A 16,323-nucleotide genomic window follows, 5' to 3' on the forward strand; every position below is an offset into this window, starting at 1 on the left:
GGTGAGAATGTTATCATTTCAGCTACTGCATTTGTTTTCAAATCAGCATGGAAGTTGGTCAGTTGTTGATGTATTCGATTTGAGATCTGTTTTATATCTGGATTAGTTGTATTAGCATCGTTGCTCTGCCTCTGAGGATGATTGCGTGTGTGCATGTGTGGTATGTGTGACAATGCCAACAGTTCAGTGTTTTCAATTCTCATTAATTCAAGTGTGCCCTTTAGCCTATTGTAGTGAGTGTTATGTTCCTGTTTTTTATGAATTCTCTTGATTAATCTCATACTGACTTGACTGGTCTGAAGGTTTCAGGTTGAGTTCAGGAGAGGAATTCATAACCATTAATAACCTCCATTCTCGTAAGGTAATTCTAAATATATTGGGCAGTAAGCATAATTTGAAACTATTACATGGCTTGTGAAGCAAATTAGTAATTTACTCCATTCCTGATTGTTACTGTTGCGTTTTTGAGTGGTTGCTTAATTCTAGCCAAAACTTGTACAAAATATTAAGCAGTTAAATGATGGTGATTCTTTTCAGTGTTGTTTTAAAAATAAGGTCATTGTGGGATTTGGATCTGGATAAATCCAAAACAGTCTGCCATGGAAGAGCACATGGGTTCACATATTTTTCTGGCATTATTACCATTTATAACGTGTGAGTTGAGCTCATTTTGGCAGGACTCGCATTTCTGAGTCAGATTCATAATCTAGACTGAATACAGTATGAAGTAGTGTTCTCTTACCTGAGATCTTAAAACCAAAGTCCTGTCTGCCTACTCATGGAACTATTTAAGTGTCCTGTCCAATATGCCTTCACAATTTTAATTTAGTAACACAAATGACAGTTTAATTAGTAATTTATCTTGTTTGTGGGATTTGCTGTCACATTTGCTTAAATCATTTAAATGTTATTTCAAAGTAACTCATATAAAATGCTTTGAAATGTTTCTGTGCAATGAGGTGGTACTATAAATTGAACGGAAGTGCTGTAAAACCCACAAGTCATATCAGTCGGGACTATAACATTTAATATGAAATACGCAAAGTCTGAATGCAGACAAATCTGTATGTCGTTTAAAATCAGATTTAATCAGTTGACACTGCGCACGTGTAATTCAATGCAACCAGTAAATGTGCATGCTGTACCTCATCACTGCAGCCAGTGAATGCACATGTGATGACAAGTGGAGATGACATTTCCCACGATTCGGTACGTCTTGACCTGTCGCTGCATGCGCACTTTCGTGCAAACATTATAATAATAATAATGCTTGCATTTGATATAGCGCTTTTCGCATCGGGAGGACGTCCCAAAGCGCTTCACAGAACACACTGTAAAGTGAATTGACTGTATATTTGTGGGCGAACGCGGCAGCCAATTGCACACAGCAATGTCCCACAAACAGTAGTAGATTGAAAATGACCAATTTATTATTGTTTTTGGTTTTGGAGGGATTATTATTATTGGAATCGCATTGAATCGCGGGAAATGAAGTTCTTCTGTGCAGCACTTTGAGATGTCTTCCTGACGAGAAGGGGCACGACATCAAATAATAATAATCCTTGCATTTGATATAGCGCTTTTCACGTCCGTATATTTGTGGGCGAAACGTGGCAGCCAATTGCGCACAGCAGTGTCCCACAAACAGTTGCGGATTGAAATCTATTATTGTTTTTTTTGAGGGATTATTATCAGGCATGTGGAGTAAGGAAACTTGCTCCAGGTTTCGCCCTGCCAGGAATCGAACCCAGGTCTCTCATTTGCGAGGCGAGTGCTCCAACCACTGAGCTACAGGACTCCACTGTAGGATTCAAATGCAAGGACTATTGCTAAATTATTATTTTCTCTCCATTTTTAATAATAAAACACGACAAAAGGATTGAACTGTAAGATCCTGAAACAATTTTGAATTTCAAATTTGATTTTAGCTTGCAACAAAACTTTAAAAAAACTTCTTCTTTTGTACAAAACAAAGTCCACGTGACTCGTGCTAATTGCCAAATTAACTTTAGCTCAGCTTGTCCAAAAGTAGCCTGAACAAATAAGGAAGGCGGTTGGAATAATGGCATTATGCGAGAGACACCATTTTGTGGGTGGATATGGGGCCCATGGTACGATTAAAATAGTCAGACTTCTTTTAAAAAGTGTACTACATTATTTTCAGTGTATTTTGCTATTAGAATTTTTGCTGATGTCCGTCAAAATACTCGAACTTCATTCGTGATTTATGATTTTGTCAAAATCATTTGTTTGAATTGCTGACTTGTTAACTCTCTTATCAACACTGTCTTATCCTATAAATACTTAATAATAGGCAATGAAAAACTGTGTTAATCTCGGCTCATGAACTCCTGGAAACCCTCAAACAGGAAATATTCATTTCCTATTCTGATCCAGCAAAAAGCAATGATTGTTCTCTACACATTCACTTGTGGACTCGGTAGCTTTTTGTGTGTGTGATTCATTACTTTGCATGTCGACTTTCTGCTTTAGTTTGGTGCCAGTAATTTTTTCAAATAGGATTAAAATGTTAATTTGGAAGCTCCTCTGTAATCTAAACAAAGAGATGGTTGCCAATCTTCTTTTCCAGCAAAAGGTTTGTGAGAACTTGAAATTTAAAGCCTCGGAAGGCTGTAGGTGAGGAATCAATTAGGAAGTTTTAAAAGGAGATAGATAGATTCTTGGGAAGTAATGGATGTAGAGAAAACGGTGAGAAAATGGAATTAAAAGATTTGCCATGTTTGAGTAGAATGGTAGAATAGGCAAGCCAAATTGTATACTCCTGTAGCTATGTTAATAATGACAATAGCATATTCAGTTTGTGCAGTTTGTTCACCTATGTATAAAAAATACTCTATAATAGAGTCCTTAAAGTGCTTTGAGACTCCCTCACATAGTGAAAGGCGCTGTAACATTCAAAGATTTTTCCTTTCAATCCAGTTCCTCAGTTCACCTGTTTCATGTGTGAATTACTGTTAACATTTCATTGTGAATAACTGTTAATGGTCTCAATTTTAACTAAATGAAAGGGTGCTAGGACCTTGGGAGAAGATGAGTCATCATCATCACCTCTCGCCAACAGTTTCAGTTTGGCGGCTGTGGGAAAAGGAGGTGGGGGAAAAGGCATGGAGCGCAGTCTGCTGTCACTATTGCAACGCAGTCATGGAAAAAACAGTACATCATTTCTGTGCACCCACAGAGAGGGGGTGTGTGTTTGTGGAGGAAGCATAATCATTCTTTATTCCTTACTATAAAATGTGTACAATCAGCTTTTAGACCGTTGTGCCCAAATTACTTCTTGAAAGTCAGCTCTTCCATTGCTCTTTGCTGCCTCCCTCTTCACAAACAACAACAAGATTACATTTGTATAATGCTTTTCACATTGGGAGGACGTCCCAAGGCGCTGGACAGAGTACAGGGTTTCAGACCCGAGCTGGGGTCAGGGGGGGAAAAGGGAGGGGAAGGGGGGTGGCCGATGGCATAGTCGAAGAGGAGGGTCTTGAAGCAGGACTTGAAGAAGGCTAAGGAGGGGGTGAGGCGGAGTGACTTGGGGGATGGAATTCCAGAGGTTGGGGCAGAGTGGCTGAAGGTTCTCCCGCCAATGGTGGGGCGGGTGGGTCGGGGGACGTGGAGCAGGCCGGAGCCGGCTGAGCGGAGGGAGCGGGCGGGTTGGTAGGGGGTTAGGACTTGCTCAAGTCTTACGATTTGCGCAAGTGTCTTGGGTTTTATGAATGCGTCCTCATTTGTATAATTTTAATGTAGATGTTTTTATTTTTTTAAACTCAGACCATGCTATCGTGTCTGAGTGCGACAGTGCTCGGTTATGCTGAAATAAAGCAGCAGAAGAGTGTATTTACATTTCGAGCACAGTTTTAACACGTAGTCGATGGAGTGGAGTAATGGAAATCTAGGAAATGTTATTAATGGGGCTTGCTGTGCTTGGAACTTCCTAACCATGTTTCCACCGGCTAATGTGAGATTCCATGACGTGCACCAGTTCAAACACTGCTTCTGTGTTCTAGCCCCTTGAGCTTAGTGCCTGGCCTGTACCACCCCCGGTAAACATTCTGCTTCATTTTCTGGCTCCAGTCTTCTCCTGTGAGGCATGTTTTGCTGTGTGATGTTTAATCAGATGCTGAGATGAGGTGGCCAAGGTTGAAATGATAGAAAACGGCAAGGGAAGAAAAGACCTTGAGTGAAGCAGTTCTGTAATATCGTTGGCTGGAATGCACAGAATCAGGTGCAACAAATTGCATTGCTACAGTGCTCTGTGTTGCACAAGTCACATGTCTGTGAGCCTATTACCACCATCATTACTTGGCTCCACGGGCTCCCCATCCCCCAGAGTATTGAGTTCAAGATCCTCATCTTCACTGTTAAATCCTTCCACGGTCAGCCCCTACCTCTATGACCTTTTAAAACCTAAACAACTCGTCCACTCCTTCTGCTAGACAAGCACCAGCCTGCTTCACGTTCCCCACCCTGCCCATTCCACCATTGGTGGTAAGTTATTCAGCCTTCTGTCCCCACCCTTTGGAACTCCATCCTGGAATCCCTTTGCCTTGCCCCTTCCCTTACCTCCTTTAAGTCTGTCTCAATACCTTCTTTCCACCTCCACTCCCCTTGCCACACCTCCCAAATCCAGTGCCCAGGTTGGATACAACCACTCGGCTGTCCAATGCCTTGGGACATCCTTCTAACATAAAATGTGTTGTATAAACATGATTTGTTGTCAGTTTGTTGCAGTTTTTGTCTGATGGTAGTTGCTTGTGGTTGTCTATCTCCTCTGATGATGTAGTTGATGAATCCACAGCTGGATGTGAAACTGAATCACCCGTGTTTGATTACCAGCCTGTGCTGATCTGGTGTGAGGAAGCAGTTTAGGCTAAACATTTGGCCTCAATGCTCCTGGCTAGGAGGTGGACAAAATTCCTCCAGGGGTTCCTGTTTGCTGTCGTTATCAGCAAGGGCAATTAGGAGAAGGTCAGGATCAGGCTTGGTGTCATAAAATCATAGAATTATACAGCACAGAAGGAGGCCATTTCGGCCCATAGTGTCTGTGCCCGCTCTTTGAAAAGAACTATCCAAATCAATCCCACTCCCCCGCTCACTCCCCATAGCCCTGCAAATTTGTTCTCCCCAAATAATTATTGACTTCGTGATTGAAGTAGCCGACAATGATGTGATTAAGCACTCACATGAAGACTAGCTAGTGGGTAGGGTTCAGAGAGGGAATGGCCCCCATTAAATTGAACACTACCAAGAAGAAGTGAGAAAATTGGAGGATGGATAGAAACAAAAAATCAAATCGATTGCCATTTACCAAATTCTCTTTGTGTACTTCTCTTTCCTCCTTTCCCCTTTTCTACCCCACCCCCTGAATTTGCTAAGCAGATTAAGCTGGCCTAATTTTCAAAAGTGTAGCATGATATCTTTTGATTAATACAACATATTTCCCAATGTATTTGTCACTGTAATATCAGGGGATGTATTTCAGCCAGTCACATGTTTGTTTCAGCCTCTACTTGTTCCTGTTCCCTCATTAATACACAATGTCAATAGACAGGAAGAATCCTCGTCACTTGCCTTTCATATGACTCCTTGCAGACATGAGCTACTGTGCATGTGAAAACCATTCCACGGAGGAGACGGGATGTTATGGTCCAAGCACTGAAACTTCTTCAAGAGGAAATTGCTCTAAGTGTTTTAACGCTGAAAGCTTGTAGCCTAGAACTGTACAGTTACTGCTCAATTATCCCCTTTGCATCTGTCAACAGGGCACTAATGCCCATTTCACAAGCCTATACTTTAGCACTGAAAGAGGCCACATAACTCGATTGCTTCATCAGTATGGAAATACGTGTTTTGCTAAAACCTTGATTTTAAAACAATAAGCTCCCTAATACAAGTTACAGTGCTATGCAATTTCTGCGCATAAATTTAGTTCTGAAATGGTGTATAAATTACTGCTGATGCATTTGTGGAGAAATGACCTCTTTATTTTCCATCCTTTTTAAAACCAATATAAGATGGTGTTTAGAGCACAGTGAGATTGACCACTTAATTCTTTTTTTAGCAATAAACCTGTAGTGCAGCAGTTCACAGGCAATAACTGCATTCATTGAAAGTTGAGATTATTTCCAAGGGCATTGGGTTCAAATCAAATATGGAATGAAAGTGTGATGAGTTTTGGTAGTCATCAACCCAGTTTGCTAGTGGTTATAATTTCACAGAACAGAACTGTCCATAGTCTCACTCGGAAAAGCCACGAGCGAGACTTGTGTGACAAATCGAAAGGAATAGTGATGCAGTAGTGGATCACGGCACTAAGGCAGTAAAGTTTAGAAGGGGTGTAATTTATTTTGGGGTCCCAGGTTTAGGGAGGAGAAAATCAGTCTGTTCCTGCTTCTGATTGCTGCCCAGAGAATTCTGCTGGAAAGTTGCTTGTGCGTGGGTATCAGGTTCAGGTTCACTTGTGATGCCTCTACAGACAAAAGGGCCTCTCACACAAGTTTCTCAAAAGAGAGAGTATTTTAGAAAATGTACTAAAAAATAAATAAATAAATTGGAAGATTGTGGAAGAAAGGTGTAGGTAGATATTGACTTCCTAATCGCAGAGGCTGAAATCTAGAATCCTGTTGCGGCAACATGTTGAAAAGCGCTAAATCAAATACAAGGATGCAAATACATAAGTACTTTCAGACCAATGTTCTGGATACCAATTCAGGAATGGAAATTATATTGGCTTTCTACCCACCCCCACGCCCTCCCCAAATCCAAGGATGTTGAAGTCAGTTGTATCCCCTTCAATCTCCAGCTGGAGAGCTTGAGTTTATACATGGCTTGTTTGATAGTGGCATTTATGATAGTGGAGCCCTGTAGTTCAGTGGTTAGAGCACTCGCCTCGCAAGCAAGAGACCTCGGCTTGATTCCCGGCAAGGCGAAATGTTGGGCAAGTTTCCTTACTCCACACGCCTCTGTTTACCTAGCAGTAAGTAGGAACCTGGTCATTAGTTGATGGATGGATCACATTTCCGGGGGTAATAATTTCTTAAAAAAATAAGTAAATTGGTCATTCAATCCACGACTGTTTGTGGAGCATTGTTGTGCGCAATTGGTTGCTGTGTTTCACCCACAAAATATACAGTCAATTCACTTTACAGTATATTTTGTGAAGCGCTATTGAGACGTCTCGAAGATGTGATAAGGTGCTATATCAAATGCAAGGATTATTGTTATTCATTGAATGAAATGTTTAAAACTGAAGAACGGGTGAATGATTGTACATCCCATGACCCTTAACAGTTTTGTTAATATTCTCTTCCAAAAAAACTCTTCCCACAGTTCGTGACTCTGTATATTCAGGTTTTCAAAAATGCACAATACGATCAAAGTTTGATGTGAATTTGTTTTGCTTTTGGTTAGCAATCTTTATTAATAATGAAAATCTTTACATTTGGAATAGTAACTTTCACTTTGGGTGGACGCCCAAAGTGCTTCATGGGACATACTGTAAGGTGCAATGACTGCGTGATTTATTAATGTAGGGTTTGAGAGAGGAGACTGAAACCAAATTACTTTCATCCTCTTGTGGGTAAGGCCCATGGAATCTAAACTTCCCATAATTTAATAGGATAGAAGCTCTTAAGTAGTTGTAGAAATTTGTAATATCCTTTTAATTTCCCCAAAATGGCTTGTTCACAAATTTCAGTTTTGGAATTAGTAATAGCTTCCCATTTTATTCAGAGGTTTTCTTTTTGGGAAGTATCTTTTAGTGATTTGCATCAGGATGTCTAATGGGCTCTACACTGCAATGAGTGATGTGAAGAGGATCTTTTAAAGCTGCTAGTCAAAGACTACGATTACTTAACTGATTTATTTTAGGCCAGCAAGCTCGTTGTATGGTGACTTAACCGTTTTCTGCTCCCAACATCCACATGGGTTAAATTCTTGAGTCAATGTTATGCCTATAAAATACACAGTCAAACCCAGTAAATCAGTAAATTCTGTGAAGTATTTTGAGACATTTCGATGATGTGATAATGTGATAAGGTGCTATATCAAATGCAAGGTTTTTTTTATGAGTTGGCATCTTGGCTCGGTTGGTGGCACTTATGTAGCTGGGTCAGAAATTTGTGGGTTTAGGCTCTGCATTACGACTGAGCTCTCAGTCTATGCTGACACATCATTGCAGTGCTGTAGGAGCACTGCATTGTTGGAGAGATGCTGTCCTTCAGATGAGATGTTAAACTGGGATTCTGTTTGTGTGTTTAGGTGGATGTTACGAGGTATATAACCCTTGGAGTTCTGTAGCTTAGTGGTTAGAGCACTCGGCTCGCAAGCGAGAGGATCTGGGTTTGATTCCCGGCCTCCAGCTGCACCTTAGTGTTGTGCAAACATTTGCAAAAATAAGTTCTGGTTGCGTGCTTTGTTTTCAATGAGAACCACCTCCACATTCAGCGTTGAAGAGGTGCCTATGATAGAATCTACAATAGGCTATTTTCTGTGTGTAATTTCTGTTATTTACTAGCCCACAGTGAAACACGTCAAGTGCACTTTCCAGAAGTTGGTGCTCAACAACCTCATTTGGTTTACACAATAAACAAACACAGTTCCCAATGAAATGTTGTCATTGACCATTCACTTCATGGCTGTTGTGGGACATTGCTACACATAAAATTGTCTGCTGCTTTCGCCTACAAATACACAATCATTGCACTTTGCAATAAATGCTGTGAAGCGTTTTGAGAAGTTTTGATGACTGGATAAGGTGCAATTTCAGATTTAATGCCGCATCCAGAATGTCGCCCAGAGAAGTTGCCGTCAAATGTCTTGGGTGTTGCTTCATAGCTGCGCAATATCATTTAAAATAACAAGGGCTCCAAGATTTCTCCACACACCCCCCCCCCCTCAAATCCAAGGACGTTGAGGTCAATTGTCAAGGAGGGCAGATAATGGATTCTCACCATTTGGTATGACGGCTATAATCTCAAGTAGTCAAGGCAGAGGAGGCTGACAGTAATGGGATGAACAATTCTGAACAATCCATCAGCTGTTCCCACGGAGCAGCTACTAACTTTTGACACAAAATCAGAAAGGAAATGGGAGGAAGCTCTGTTTTATACTACTAGGAACAATAAATGTAGGATTTAAAGATAGAGGTTAGGAAATGTTATCACCATGTTCAAAAAAAAAAAAAGTAATGAGACGTGAATCAAGAAATGACATAAGCCATTTAGCCTAAAACTGGTAGTAGAGTAAATGCTTGGACATGTCGACAAAATGGAGGCCATACTTTTTGTGTTCCATCAACGTCTTCTCTGCTGTGAGTCTGAACTCCTCAACCTCCCTGAGCTCTCCCTCAGACTCACCAAACCCCTTCGCAACTTAGGCGTCAGGTTCAATCCCCAACTTTTCTTTCTACCCCACATCTATTCCCTGACCAGGACTGCTTTTTTCCACCTCTGCCACATTGTCCACCTTTGGTCCTTACCTCACAACTGACACAGCTGAAGCCCTCATCCATGCCTTTGTCACTTCCCTCTAGACTATTCCAATGCCCTCTCGCTGGTCTTCCCAGCTCCACCATCCACAAAATCCAATTAATTCAAAACTCCGCCACCCGGAAGCTCACCCGCACAAAACTCTGTACCCCCATCACACCAGTTGTTGCCAGACTCTACTAGCTCCCACTTACTGAATAGATCGATTTCAAGATTCTCACTCGTTTTCAAATCCCTTCATGCCCTCGCACCTCCCTACTTATCCAACCTGCTTTACCCCCCACCCCACCACCTGCTGGCTCCGGCCTCCTTTTTGTCTCTTGTCCCCTCTGCTCCACCATCGGTAACTGTGCCTTCAGCCACTGCGCCCTAGAACTCTCTCCCTCCATCCCTCTGCCTTGCCCCTCCCTCTCCACTTTCAAATCCCGCCTAAAGACCTTCCTTTTTGATCGTGTTTCCGGTCACCTCCTCCCTCCCTCTCCCCATGGCTTGGTGTGAGACTTCACCACTGTCAAGCGCTCCTGGACCCTACCCTGTGTGAGGGAGCGCTATATAAATGCGAGTTGTTGTTGAACATGTAAGATGCTTATTAGACGGCTGATGAATCATGGAAATTACTTTCTTACTAGGCCAACCCGTTCCATCTTGCCCAATTTAGCGTAAAATAAATACAAATGTAATAACATTTTATGGTAATAACATGGACAGTGTTAGTGTAGTATCTGAGTGCTATCCAGACCTGCTAATAATAACAATATCACCTAATGTATCATTTTTCATTTATAAGTCAACATTTCAGTTTTATTTACCCTGTCTTTCTCTCTTCCACTTTCCCTAATTTGCATCTTTATATAAATGCAGGTTGTTGTGGTATAACTTTACCTTTTTTTGTAGATAATCTGATTCATAGAATATCTTCTACCTCTTCTATCCTTTTCTCTTCCCAACACTCAAAATAACAAGGTTGGAGGCAACTTCTAGAAGTTTCGAGAAGAACTTAATGTTTGCTCTACTGTTAAGACTCAGAAAAGCATGTAGTTGATTGCAGATGTCAGCCTAGCTCAGTTGGTAGCATTCTCGCCTTGCAGTTGGAAAGGTGTGGGTTCAAGGCACACGTAGACAGACTTTGACCTCACTTAGTCTAAGTGACACGGAGCTTTGGTTTCCGCATGTGTCAGACACCCAGCTGACCAAAAAAAAAGGCATAACAAATATTTTTAAAAGGACTACAGGAATTGCACAGTACATCCAATTATGGTTACTAACATACAGAAATTAGTGTGAGTGTAGTATCTGTGAGTAATATCCTCCTGCTGCTCCTCCACCACTCTGTTCAGTCAATCAGTCTTATTCTCTTTTTATAAGCAGCATGTCACAACTAGCAATGCATTAGATACTGGTACGAAATTAGATCTTAAACCACAGACCTGCAAAAAAATGTGGCATTCCAAAACCTAATAGGCAGGCTCAGTATTGCCTGTTTGTTTTAGATTGCTTAGCAACATTAAATTCATTTTAATTGTAGCCTGGAGAATACAATTTGCTGTTGTGGCTGTAGAGAATAAAAACATTTTTGAAAAGATTTATAACTTCTCTGTCTCTGCAAAAGAGTCCTCAGTGTTACAAATTTAGCACCTTGATTACTCACTCAAACAGTAACAATTGAATGCAGACTAGTGTTGTGAGACCAGTATGAACACAAGACAATTTTCTTAAGTCCGTTTGTTATTCTGGGGGATCTGGTGGACACATTGCATGAAGGACCATCCTTTTTACCACTTTGAGATCTGGATTTGAATCCACCCAAAACTAATGGGATAAAGGTTTCCTCTTTTTGCTGACAAAGCTGTGTGAAAGATGTTTGGGTAGTGTGAATTTAGTCCACAATGCATAAATTGACACTGATTTGAATCCTCTTTAGATGCATCGGAAGGATGGCTATGGTGGGAACTGGAAATATCCACACTGATACAGTGAGTCAAGGCAGAGTTAGGATAACCTTTCTCAATGAGAAAACAGGCTGCCACGTTTGCCTACAAAATACAGTTACTACACTTGATAGTAAATCCTGTGAAGCACCTTGAGTTGTTTTGTCGACGTGATGAGGCACTTATATCAAATGCATGGGTACATTATTTAGTATTGCAAATTATAGATTTTCTCTGACTGTGATACTGTTTGGAACTCTGCTGTATCAATGTATTCAGATTATTGTAAATTTATTTTCCGGACATGCTAGTTGCATTGTTATGAGGGTCAATTGATGTGCATCTCTAGACAAATTAAATATAATAATCCTTAATAAACCTTGCATTTGACGAACCTCTTTCTTGGAGGAAGTCTCAAAGCACCTCACATGATTTTATTATTCAGACTGTATAGAAGTGTCAGCCTAGACTGAGTTTCAAGTCTGATGTGGTGCGTATACCCACAACCTTCTGTCTCTGAGGCGAGAGTGCTATCAACTAAGGCTTGCATTGCATATAGTTAATTTCTGTATGCTACAATTCACTGTTGAAATCTGATAAAACTGTTTAGTCAGAGCCCAGTAATATGGCATGAATGTTATAACTTGTAGTTGCATGTCGGTAGCTTCATTCCTGCAGTACAGTCACAAAAGAAATTTAAGAACAGCTGTTGATTATGTGCGCTTTATTTTTATTGTATTATGTATACATTTTAAAACGTAAAGGTAAAAACCTTTGCAAAACAGCTCAGTGATTATGTTTTCATAGCCATAAATGTTGATTAAAGAGCTCAAATGAAACCATGTTCTTTTCCAGGCGGCATGATGTTTGTATTGGTCACGAATTATCAAGTTTGCATCAGCACCCGTAGAATCCACAGTTTGCCATTTCTGCTACTTTGGAACTAGTACTTTCCAGCAGCTCAGCAAAGCGTAAAATGGATTCCAAGTCGAGTTATCCGAATGTTAGCATTCCCAGCTTTGATGAGCATCGTGAGAAAAAGAAACGTTACACTGTAAGTACTGAATAAATCTTTTTTAGAATTTCTGTAACAAATGTTCTGTGGAAACCCTTTAAATATTAAAACAGCTCTTTAATATTAAGCCTTTCCTTGGGTCAAGGCATCAAGGTTATTTTCTAAATTTCTCATTGGCTTCCTGAAGAATTTTTTTTTAGTAAATAGAGTGCATAATCATAGAACTTCTCAAACAAATTCAGCTGTAAAAATGGCTAAAATTATTGATTCAGTGGTTGAACACTCAAATATCCAAAGAATGTCCCCAAAAGAATAAACTGATGACTAACCTTCGATACTGGCTGATTCTGGAGAAGTGCTTTTTGTTTCACAATAGATCAACACTCTTGTCCCCATCCTTGTCCACCTGTTTGTTTTAGGAAATTACTTCCTGCAGCATTATTAGTGCTTCTCACAAGAGACGCAAATTACATCTAAAATACTGGCCAAGAGAGTATAACGCTTAACGTTATAATAAAGTATAACGCTTTATATAACGTTATATAACGTTATAATAAAGTATAACGCTTTATTTTTAAACTGTCTCTTGGCAGAGAACACTGAAATGTTCCAAATTACAGATGAGTTCCTTGTTTGGAACAAGGTTGAGTCTGTTCAGAGTTGTACAGTATTCAGTGTGGATGCAATGTTTAGCTTGATTTCTAAGTAGGAACGGAAAACCACTCTTCAATGTGAACACTCGCATCTGGTAGTGGTGATGGCTGGCCCTGGGACTGAATGATCCTGAGAGCATCCTGTTTGTACCCTGGCAGTGAAATGTTTTTTTACACCTCTATTGGTGATTTCCAGGATCTTTGCAAAGTCTGAAACTTAAACAAGGTCAAAATTGTGGCACTCTATTCCTAAATACATTCAGTTTCTTACTTGAGAAACAAGGTTAAAATACCTTCCATTCCAACTTTGGAAATATGACAGTGCCCTTACCTGGCTGAAAAGCTCTGGGTGGCGTCACCTTGGAGTCTGGCTTTGCACAGGTAGTTATCTAGCAAATGGAGTTTGAACACGCAAACGCCATTGTAGAATAATTAACTGCTGCCAGGGACTGCTCTCAAATTCTCAATTATGAATTCCCGCTCTCTCTCTCTTTCTCTCCCCCTACCATTGCTGATACTTACCATTGAACCATATCCATGAATACAATACAAAATTACAATTATAAAGTGCCTTTCACGACAGGAGGACGTTCCAAGGAGCTGAGCAGTCAGGGAGTCCAGCCATATCTCAGTTGAGTGAGTGGGGGAGAAAAAAAGAAATAAAGAGAAGTGACTTGACAATAAATATACATCCATTGATAGGATAGTCGCAAGAAGAGTGAAAGGAAAGCAGCTTAGCCCAATTTTTTTTTCGCTCTTGAGTTGTTGGGATGTGGAATGCCCTGCCAAGTAAAGTAGAAAAGGCACAGTCTATTGTGGGTTTTAAGAGGGAAATAGACAGTTATATGAAGGATAGAGGCTTGAAGGGGTGTGTGGATGAGGCATAAATTATACATATTATGTATTAATAATAATATAATGAACCTTGCATTTGTTATAGCGCTTTATCATGTTGTTGAGGCGTCTCAAAGCACTTCACAGATTATAATGCAAATGTAATGTAAATTAGACTGTATTTTGTGGGCGAAACGGCTTGGATATGAATATTATTATTCCTTCCGAGCCATAAATTTCAATGATCTATGGTATGAAATACTAAAGTAAGTATAGTACCAGAAATCCAGGTTGTTTGGATATCAGATCTCTAGAGGAACAGAGAAGCAGGGGATCTCTGTGTGTATCAGAAGCTGGAATGCTAGCTGATTTTCTACCCCGATACCCACTAGCCTAGAGGTATTGAGGTAGGGTGACCATATGTTCCCGATTTCTGGGGATAGCTCCCAGATAAAGTATTGTGTTCTTGGCAAATTTGCCCTGTTTTGTGTTCAGCAGCAAACTGAAAAGAACAATAAAATTCTAAAACAGATACACTTATCAGAGAAACACAGTCAACAAGGTTTTCCAGTACTGTTGGCATCAGGAATTGTGGTGAGTTCAATATTTTTGTGTCTCCCCAAATTTGGTTTACAAACTATAGTCACCGTAGCCGAAGCTGATTGTAGCAGATCCAATTGCTGCTTAGGCTGAGATCAGCTGAGAATTTGAACCAAAAGTCTGTATAGATATGTGTTCTATAGGGCAGCGCATTTATCCACTCTCCCAATTGTGCCCTGCAAAATAAATAGTTGATTCACAAACTGGTAGGTCACTTAATGGAGGACTGAAACCCATATGATCGGTGAACATTTCTATCTGATCAGGCATGCAAACAAAACAGTGCTCTGATCTTGACATTCCTGCCTGAGGTGGTGTCTGAATTCCACCTGGCTCATCAAGTTACTAGTCTGCCTTGTTTTGCTGCTGTGTGTGAGTCTGAAATTGAATATTAGTTATGTTAAGTCAGTAGGCACACAGGATCTTTCTGCTCAGATTGAGACGTGTCAGAAAATTCACTGCAGTCCCATTGAAGTAAAACCTTTAAATCAACTGATGACCAGAGGTTGGTGGAATGTATTCTAGATGTCTGTGAGCTGATATCCAGGTGTTCTCTTGGTAAAATGTGAAAAGAGCTGTTTTATGATTTTTAGTTTTGCTTTCTTTTGTAACAGCTTTTTCCTCCTATCTGCAGGTCTACAAAGTGCTGGTAACAGTGGGTAGGAGCGAATGGTTTGTCTTGAGACGTTATGCTGAATTTGATAAATTGTACAACACAGTAAGTTTTTTTTCTTAATTGATTTCCATTTCTAACCTTTTTGAAGTCTGCCAAATGCATTAAGTGATTGGATGCAATGTCTTGATTTCCACTTGTAATGCATGGCAGGTTGTTGAGAAAGCGAGGAAGATGAATATGGAGAACAGAAGGAAAATTACTTTTTTTAAAACAGTTGTGCAATAGTATCATGTTTCGTTTGTATCCATAATTGAATGTCCTCCTTAGCCTCCGTCAAGTCCCGCCTCAAAACCCTCCTCTTCGACCATGCCATCGGTCAGCCCCTTCCCCTCCCCTCCCTTCTCCCTCCCTGACCCCTCTCGGGTCTGAAATGCTGGACACTGTCCAGTGCCTTGGGACATCCTCCCGACATGAAAGGCGCTATACAAATGTAATTTTGTTGTTGTTGTTGTTGTTGTTTGACCAAACAAACTCATTGCCATATGCTTGTATAATTTGTTCATGACCACATTCAATCAGAAACTTTATGTACTTGGGCTCTATATACTACAGCAACTATAAATTGTATTTATATTGCACCTTTCATGGTGGGAGGACATATATCATAGTGTCTTGAGATGTATGGAAACCTAAGATTGCCAGCTCTCTCAAACCTAGGGTACTTCTAGGTGTACCCTGAATATTCAATCCTTCAGAAACTTGCTGAAATAATTCTTTCCTCATTTTCAAGATTGCTTATTTGTCTGAAAGTGGTAGTGGCTGTGTTGTTGCATTTGTTGTCTCAAGTATTCAATCCTTCAGAAACTTGCTGAAATAATTCTTTCCTCATTTTCAAGATTGCTTATTTGTCTGAAAGTGGTAGTGGCTGTGTTGTTGCATTTGTTGTCTCAAGGGTTGTAAATTATAATGTCACCTGTAAATTGGCAGATATCATTTTATAAGACTTTATGATGTAGTGTGTTCTTCATTCTGAAAATACTGCAGGGAATGTGTTGTGTGTGTGGTGGAAAGGCATTTCACCACACCACAAAGTAACTGACTGCTCAACTAGGACTGTGCTTCCCAATCTAGGGAAAACATCTGAAGAATGATGAAGTCTTCAATCTCTGTCTCA

The 16,323-nt window shown here is 40.3% G+C and overlaps 1 protein-coding gene across 5 annotated transcripts in view; it reads left to right on the forward strand.

Annotated features, from left to right (window-relative positions):
* The window catches only part of sgk3 (serum/glucocorticoid regulated kinase family member 3), a 68,197-nt gene that overhangs the window by 24,103 nt on the left and 27,771 nt on the right, over positions 1-16,323 (forward strand). For 3 of the 5 annotated variants that reach the window (XM_007896757.2, XM_007896756.2, XM_007896758.2), the window contains exons 2-3: positions 12,287-12,485; positions 15,168-15,251. In XM_007896757.2, the coding sequence (XP_007894948.2) occupies positions 12,408-12,485; positions 15,168-15,251 (162 nt within the window). In that variant the 5' untranslated portion in view covers positions 12,287-12,407. Of the gene's footprint in view, positions 1-11,424; positions 11,477-12,286; positions 12,486-15,167; positions 15,252-16,323 lie in introns of all 5 variants that reach the window. The other 2 variants (XM_007896754.2, XM_007896755.2) reach the window with 1 other exon arrangement.

This window comes from Callorhinchus milii, unplaced genomic scaffold (assembly GCF_018977255.1).
Source record: "Callorhinchus milii isolate IMCB2004 unplaced genomic scaffold, IMCB_Cmil_1.0 Scaffold2, whole genome shotgun sequence".
NCBI lineage: Eukaryota > Metazoa > Chordata > Chondrichthyes > Chimaeriformes > Callorhinchidae > Callorhinchus > Callorhinchus milii.